The 8,598-nt window shown below is 38.8% G+C and overlaps 1 protein-coding gene across 1 annotated transcript; it reads left to right on the top strand.

Annotated features, from left to right (window-relative positions):
• The first annotated feature begins 541 nt into the window (after positions 1-541).
• On the top strand, positions 542-6,584 carry bod1 (biorientation of chromosomes in cell division 1). The gene is made up of 4 exons (XM_066645212.1): positions 542-1,073; positions 3,078-3,202; positions 3,321-3,526; positions 5,537-6,584. Exons 1-3 carry the CDS (start codon positions 945-947, stop codon positions 3,523-3,525), a joined length of 459 nt encoding a protein of 152 aa, XP_066501309.1. The 5' UTR covers positions 542-944; the 3' UTR covers position 3,526; positions 5,537-6,584.
• Positions 6,585-8,598: the final 2,014 nt, after the last annotated feature.

Here is an 8,598-nt window from a genome sequence, read left to right as displayed (position 1 = left end):
TGATGTGGATTTAAAAAAGGGCAGCTTTGACATACACTGTATGTCCAAAAGGTGTTTGTAAACACATTTTATAATCAGTGAATGTCCTATTTTAAAGAATAATTAGGTAGTATAATATCTTAAAATTACAGCTTCAAAATCATTGTGAGAATAGAGGCCGTTGCTACTTCAAGCTCATCACTGCAACTATTCAAATTACACTATATAACTTTGGAGGACGGAATATATCTTCTTTGGAGCAATGGAGCTATATTTTATGCCTTGGGAATGAGCTGGGGCGATGTTCCAAGCTAGTCCACTAGCTACAATCACTAGGACACCTGACTTTGCTACCCTTGCATTTTCTCATTTGTGAAGCACTTTGACTGAACAGAGTATGAACGGTGCTAATAAATTAGCCTTTTCTGATATTCTTGTTGCCGTCACCGTCGTACAGAAAATGCTCAAGCGTGTGGTTTAAAGACTTCCTAGATGAGATAAAGCAGTTACTGAAGTAAAGTTGAGGCAAACTCTCGAATATTCGCTACCATTCGTTTGAGAGGAAAAAGTGACGAGCAGATACCAGGTTTCGTTCATTTGACACATTAATGTGTACCCCATTTTGTCCGGTAGGTGTCGGTAAATGTCTTTTCAGCCGCTATGACAAAGAAAAGGACGAGGGAGTACATAAACATGGGCTGTTAGCATTGTGTTTTTGTTCGGAGCTAGCTAACGTACTCTTTCACTATTTTCTTTTTGAAACAAAGCTGAGTCTGAGTCCCTAACGCGACACATATACTATAAAAATAGTGGTGGTTCTGCACATATGACGGAAACAAACTTCTGAAACAAGGGCAGAGCAGCTGCTGAAGTTGTTGGCTGTGTGAGCAGCTCGCTAGCTGTCCATAGCCAGGCAGAGTGTAGTAAAAGTGCCCGGTGAATGTGATTAAAGGTAAGTAACTGAAATGGCGGAGAGCGCGGCCAGTCGTCCCCCGGGAGACCAACAGCTTATCGCGTTGATCGTGGAGCACCTAAAGAACCGGGGCCTGTTCGACGAATTCAGGAGAGACTGCCTGGCAGATGTGGACACGAAGGTGAAAAAAAACGTCTAACGTTTACTAGCCTACTGCCGACACTGTTTACCAAGGAAATATGTCCTTTTCACTTTGACTAGCCAGGGAAGGGGTGCCCAATCTTACAGCACTAACACATTTTACCGTCAGGTTTCCACAAAATATAAAATGTTCAGCAACGTCAGAGATCTGGCACTTGTTGACCTGAATGTAGACACTACTGAGTTACTACTACTGCTAGAGATTTTAGTAAGGGGACATATTCTACCCCTTTTCCACAAGTAAACTCCTTTCTGGTGGTTTAATATAACGTCTGCGACCTGCTTTGGTCAAAATACCACAAGCATCCAACACCACATCACTTGTCTAAACAGCCCTATTCAGAATGACCGGTTTCAGCCATTGTTAAAAGCACCCTCTTTACTTTTAAGCACGGGGTGCCAAGGTGAGAGGAGCAGAAAAGCAGATTTTTAGCCACTTTCACATTGTTCTCTTCCTTCTCTGTTCTCATTTTTTTTCCATATTTAATCAGTACTCTCATTTCTCCTTGGCCAATATTTGTTCGGCTCTATTTTAACTTTATCTCTGCACTCACACAGTTGTGATTGAAGAGACACAGACTGATTCAGTGTAAGATTGCAGGGACTCAAATTAATTTCACACCAGAAACGTGCAACACATGCTGCAATTATTAATCAGTGAAGTCTTCGCATTGGCCACGTGCGCCATACATCACTGAGTCGGTAACACGTGGACGAATTGCAAAAATATGCTTTGGGTCTATTTTCGATGCTTGCACACGACAAGCTAGCCGTTTCTATGCCGTAATCATACTGAAATAAGTATTCTTCCTGAAAGTATGTGTAATGTGGGCCAATAAACATGTCAACAATAGCTATATTTTAAATTGTAGCAGCATTTTTAAAAGTGCAGACCTTGACCTTGTACAATGAGATCAACAGCCTGATGTGGCAGTAAGTCAGGTTTATGTTGTTGGATTTTTGTTGATTGAAGCAGTATACAAATAATAGACTTGTTTTAAATGGTATTATCACAGGAAAGTGCAGGATAAACAGCTCAATGAAATGTGTATCTGGAAGAGAATAACAGCACCAAAGGCATTGTGCTGTGGAAAGGTGGAACTGCATTTTCTGAAGCAGTTGAGCTGTGTCAAAGGGGTGTTTGTGATACTCAAATACAAATTTCAGTATTTAAATACTACCAAATACTAATGTACCTGTGCACATCCCTATCTGACACCTATTCTAAAAAAATTCCTAGATGGACTGAGACTAGAGAAAAGGAAAACAAACCACACATTGATTTCAGAAGAAATGAATGAGCAGTTGTCCACAAACTGTTTGTATGTTCATTCTTGTGGGGCAAACTTAGAAAACTGAATGTGGAATCAAGTCCAAGGATTTAAAGTCAACTCTCAGAACTGGTTCATCCCTGGCATTAACATGTTTCCTGTGTGATCACAGGCCGCAAGTATGAACAGGACACTTTACATTTTAGGGATGCATTGTAATTAGATCATGCAAACCACCTTCTGACGTGGACTTGGTCCCATCATCCCACCTGTAGCATGAATTGTAATCAGTAACATCCTGGACAGCCTTATCAACAACACCATTGGCCTGTATTCTTTAAGTGTCTCCTCTACTGTTCATCCATAATTTGGACTAGGAGACCACATACCAGACAGTAACAGCTCATAATGGAATGTGAACAAGGATTTGTGAGATATTTGTGTCTGAAAACACATGCAGCGGAAGAGTGACTTAAACGTGCACAGCATTTCCTTCAACGGAAATTATGTAAGTAACCCAATCACAAATGGTCACTCAAGAACGGCTATACATTTGGGTAGTCCCATGTGAAAGGTTTAACCAACATGCCTGTTAATGCCAGCTATGAACAGGGCCTCAGTTCCCACGTGCCTGAAGCCTGTGACTCAACAACTCTAAATATCTGCAATACAGAATATACATTTAATTAAATGAATGTATTCCTCTTTTCCAGCCAGCTTATCAGAATCTGAGACAGAAAGTTGACAACTTTGTTGCAACTCACCTCAGTACACAAGAATGGAGCCCATCAATCAACAAGAACCAAGTTCGTAATGGATTGCGGCAAAGTGTAGTTCAGTAAGTCACTCTGCTGCTTCTCTTAGCTTAACGACATGTATTCTTACTGAGTAAACTAATATTACTGTGCGTGTGGTGAAAATGAGGCCTAAAACTGAGCTTTTTCCTTTACATGTAGGTCTGGGATGTTGGAGTCTGGAGTGGACCGAATTATAACACAGGTGGTGGATCCCAAACTGAACCATATCTTCAGGCCTCACATTGAGAAAGCCATTCATGAATTCCTGACCTCAGAGAAGAAAGAAGAAGGGGCATCAAATTCAACCACGGAGACTGAGCAGCAAGATGCCACCAGCAGCAACGCAACGCCAAAAACACAGTGAGGTAAGGTTTAGTTCTGACTGTCTTGACAAAGCTGGAACAGCTGGTTGTGTCAAATTCAAGGAGTAGTTAAAAGTTACATGACTTACTCCAGATTAAGTTTGTCAGACAGTAGGTTTGAGACAAAATTTTGCTTCTTTAGTTTAGAACTGAATCTGCAAACCTAGCATTATTATATAACACTAGTATATAATAGAAAACAAATAACTCAAGCCTTTCAAACTGCATCCAGGACTTGACGAAAGTTGCATAAAACAATATTTTGATAGTAGGGCTGGACAATAATTCAATATTAATATATCACACTAAAATGTTTCAATGATTTTTTTTTTTTAAACACATTTTCAATATTTCAATACACATTATTTACATTTGTAAATAATACAATACAAGGCGCTGTCATGAGTTTAAAATTTAGTATAAAAATTTACAAAGCCAATAGGTTTATGTTTAATGGTGATGTCATGTTTCTTGTTTGGAAGTTTTTCAGTGGATTTAATACTGTTCATATCGACATCGGAATTATATCGTATCGACCCAAATTAAGAAATGTATAGTCCAGCAATGTTTGATAGTCCATTATTCACAATTTAATCAATAATTTATTTGGCTTTAAAGGCTAAGCACCACTTATGGACCTCCATGAATATTTCACATTATTTTAGTTACTGACAGATATAAGTATGAATTAAAATGAAAATAGCAGCTTAATTTGCTTTAAAACTGACAATTTTATTAAACTGACGGAAAAACCCGAGCTTGCTACGGAAATTCTTGAACACAACCGTGACGTCACTGGTGGACAACAGCTGAACAACGCTGCGGTAAAACACCGTTATGACTGACTGTTATGACAGTATCTAGCTAAATAACCAACATTATTCATGACAATAGCCTAGCAATAAGCTAAACTCAAATTTAGAGGTACCGTTATTCTTGTAAATGTGATCGAAGTCGAACTCGAATTCATCCGACACTATAAACCTCCGTAATGCAGCTACGTAGCCGAGTATAATCTGAGCCACCGAGTTTAGCGAGTCAAGCTAACGTTAACCAACACCAACTAAAACAGGCGAAGTGAGTGTCCTTACCCTGTTTACCTCCATGTTACAGAGGCTCTTGAACACCTTTCGTTGGTGTCCTTACATGCCCATATTGTTGGAAAAGCGCCAGTGAAATGAGCTACAGATAACGGAGTGAGCGGATGGTCCTTTCCAAAGTGCCCGTTTAAAGTTGACAAATTTAGTCCATTTTCTGGATATTTTGGGATCTTTGGGCCATTTGTTCACAGATGTCCCACTGTACATTGAATGATTGCAGCCAAAAACCACACACCTTTTCGTCATTTTGCATTAAATTAAGTGCAACTTCTAGAGTTGTTGTCCACCATCTACGTCACAGGCAAGACGCCTATTAGAGTTTCCGAACACCGTTGGACGGGGGGGACCAATGGTCTTTTAAACCTTATTCCTTGAATTAGTAAGAAATAACACATTTTCTGACGATCAATAAACACAAGTTAGGAACTCAAATTCCACTGTATTTATTTGTTTGACACTTTCATAGAGCTGGTGCTTAGCCTTTAATGTGGAGATATAAAAAGGGTTTTTTGTTTCATTATACAGCTGTGCTCTCAGAAGAAGTCTTATTGTAAGCCAATTAAACAGTGTAAAATAGTTTGCTATCATAAAAAACAATGTCTAAGTAATGTGACGGCACGGTGAGCTTTAGGGATTTGTGTAATAGTGATGTACTGTGGTAATTGACTTCCAAATAGGCTCCAGACCCAGCCACTCAGTGTATGGTAATAGAAAATGAATGAAAAAGTATCATAATAGATCATTTTTAAATGTATTTACTGAAACAATTTGGGTGATTACAGAGTTGTATTGTTTATCGTTAGCCATTAGTCCAACAATTTAGTTTTTTATGGAAGCAAAAACTATCATAGTATTATATTTTATAGGAATTTTGGTTCTTTTTTTTAATGCAATTGTTATTATTTTCCTACAGTCTAGGTGCCATATGATGCTGATGGATGAAGTCACTGACATCTACTCCGGAAAAACCCCAGTACTGGAATTACAATGCATGTTTGGCTCAGGTTGATGTTGATTTAGTACAGTCCCTGTGTGTACAAGCATGTAAAACATACAAGAAGGTTCTTGAGCCGATGCACCACCACATGCGAGTGTCATTATGAAATCATCCATGAATGCAAACAGGTGAGAGAGGGACTGAATAATTGCCTCACTAAAATGAAATCATCATCATCTCATGTAAACTGTTTTTGCAAACAGGAAATCAAAACCATGCAATCAGATTTTGTGAGTTACTTCCTTTTTACCCAGATTTGAAAACTGGGTTTGTTTGTACAAATAAACATTACTTATAGAGGAAATGCCTACAGGATTGCATCATTTCTGCAAGTGTTGCACCAGGATTTGTTGTGGGGAAACAATCTAAATAATGATTGTGGCCTGTTGCTGTAGAGTTATTTTTTCTGGATTCCTATTAGTGGTGATATTCTAGGAAAGAGGGATTTTTTTTTCTCACATTTTTGTGATTCCAACCGGATGTTAAGCAGAGTGAGCGCCTAGAAAAGTTCAGTGTGTTCTCTCCGATGCAGACGTGGTGTAAAGTGATGGGATCCGTTTGGAAATAAAAGCTTTCAACCTACACAAGGGCATTTGGAACCTGGTTCCAGTGCTGATATAAGGGCTACCAGCAGGGTTTCATTTGTTTTCACATACCCCCTCCATCTTTTTTGTGTAACTGAAGAGATGCACACTGTTCCTGGACTACGACAAAGGACTGCAACTTCGGCTTGTTTCTGTCTTTCAACAAAACTCTGCTGAGAATGTGGAGCACCGTCAAAAGCTGCTACGTTTTGCAGCCATGTGTCTTAAGCCATGCACTGGTTATTGGAGCAAAGTTTGGAAATGTTACCAAGAATTTAACCTGTAACAGTGGGTACTCCTGGGATGAGATCCATAACGCAGTGTTTCCTTTTTTCCCAAAAAAGTTCAAGATATTAAAATATTGTAGAATAAAGGACGAAGCAAATTTTGAAGAAAACTTGTCAAAGCAATTGTCCCAAAAAAAAATCCTGAGTGATTCTTTTAAAACATAATTTCTGAATAATTCAGTCCTCATTTGGCATGTATTTGACATGAATTTTATTCATTTTATTCAGTGGTGGTGATAGGGGTTGAGAACTATGACTATAATACAAATCAGTGCCCGTAAATCAATATATAGTTTTTACATGTTACACTTTAAGAAATAATGATAAATGATTAAGTGTTACATTTAAGAAAACTTTTGAGGATAAAATAAGGTCGCAGTATAAGATTTGGTATCTTTGCTCTTGGGCATCCCCTAAAGTTGCAGAATTTTAATTCACTTTTACAGCAGTGTCCTGAATTCAAATGTTACATAGTGTATTTTCTGCAGTGCTTTTGTGCACAAGGGGATCTACACAACATTAGGCTGCTAGGTTTTATGTTAAAGAATTAAGAACTTTAAGGCGAAGTTCAGGATTGTAATTAAAAAAACAACACTTTTTATATTATTTAGATGATGTTTCCTTAGCATTTGCTGGCTCTACAGTCTGTTTTTTTCTGCTCTAAATCAGTCTAACGTGTTTACGAAGCCCCAGTGTCTGTAAATATTTATTTAAAAACAAACAAACAAAAACTGTTGGTCCAATGTTGTAGTCTCTCTCTCCCTCTTTGTTTGTGTGCGCTCAAGGCAGAGGTATCTGGAGTTTTTTGACAAAGGAAAGAACTCCAAACACGAAAAAGAACGAACTGAGTTGAGGATTGCGCTATTAGGCAGATAAAATTGACTTTTTACAGTTTCGGATCAATAAATTAATAATTAATTAATTTATTAATTAATTAATAAATGTCTCCAAACTCAGGCAACAGCTAACTGCGTTACAACTCAAGTTACAAATGAGTTTCTGTGGTGAATAGAAATTTAGACAAGTCAAATTTCAGCCATGTTTTTGTCCCCGCAAACACACTTCAGTATAAAAGATGTGTAGCTACATCGTAGACGTTACCTTTAAAGTTTACCTAAAAAAGTTAATGTCAAAAACAGTGGCGGATGCTGGTCTATCAAGGAGGGGAAGCTCAATTTCGGCCTACATCATAAAATGTGTCGGTTTGTTTATACGTAAATTCTACAATCCGTTCCTTTTTAAGAAAATGATCTGTGACCCTGTCGTACCAACAAGGCGTCTTTTCCAGGGACTTGACTAGTGTCCTCTCAAAGGCCAGCAGAGCTAGGCTGCTTAAACGGCCTTGGCCCATGTGAAGTGTGTCCGCCTGTGAGTGCTTTGTGACGGTGGAGGAGCTCAGTGGCACCCGCTGGACAGAAACTGAGATAGAAGTCAGAAAGAGTGATAGAAGTTAGTCTCCAAACACAAGCAGCTACAAAAAAACCCCACCAGAAATAGAAGCTCGATTTGTTACTAGTCGTTTTTAACAAAGAAAATGCCACTAAGAGGTTTAAGAAAGTCTCCGGTTCAACTCAGAACAGAATGAAAATGTTATGCTCCCATGGATCTTTACACCAAAGGATCGCTGATTCGCTCATTTCGCTGTCAATCAAAAAGGGATTCAGCCTCAGACAGATCATCCAATCATCATGCAGAAGCTGAGCGTCCGGGCCAGCCAAGGCCAGCCCACTGCCCCATAGACCCCCAGAGACGCTGAGCGTCCGATGGGCGGGACAAAGTCCAGCATTTATCCAATGACTCGTCTCGTTTCGCTGCTTCGCTATTTTTAAAGCACTGTGAAGCTGCGGGAATGATTCAGTGGAAAGCCAAATGAATAATTCTGACTCTAATTTTGCCCTGTATTCTCTAATCTAATTTTCTATGGAGTGGAGCCTTGTGCATCAAACTGCACTGAAAAACTGCTTATAACATACACAATAAATGAACTTTAATGCATTATTCCTAATTTAGGATCAGTGCAAAAATTACATTCTGTAGCCTTTCTTGGGATATAGAAGAGAACACAAACGTTTTATATACCAATACGCCATTACTGAAGCAACACAAT

Source organism: Hoplias malabaricus, chromosome 15 (assembly GCF_029633855.1).
Source record: "Hoplias malabaricus isolate fHopMal1 chromosome 15, fHopMal1.hap1, whole genome shotgun sequence".
Taxonomy (NCBI): Eukaryota; Metazoa; Chordata; class Actinopteri; order Characiformes; family Erythrinidae; genus Hoplias; species Hoplias malabaricus.
The sequence above is the reverse complement of the archived record's forward strand: the minus strand, read 5'-3'. Positions and strand labels throughout refer to the sequence as shown.

What these genes read in the sequence shown, in the direction of transcription:
- bod1 (XM_066645212.1), top strand. Translation starts at nt 945, where the DNA reads ATGGCGGAGAGCGCGGCCAGTCGTCCCCCGGGAGACCAACAGCTTATC. An exon ending in TGGCAGATGTGGACACGAAG is followed by an intron (nt 1,074 to 3,077) that starts GTGAAAAAAAAC and finishes CCTCTTTTCCAG; the next exon opens with CCAGCTTATCAGAATCTGAG. An exon ending in TTGCGGCAAAGTGTAGTTCA is followed by an intron (nt 3,203 to 3,320) that starts GTAAGTCACTCT and finishes CTTTACATGTAG; the next exon opens with GTCTGGGATGTTGGAGTCTG.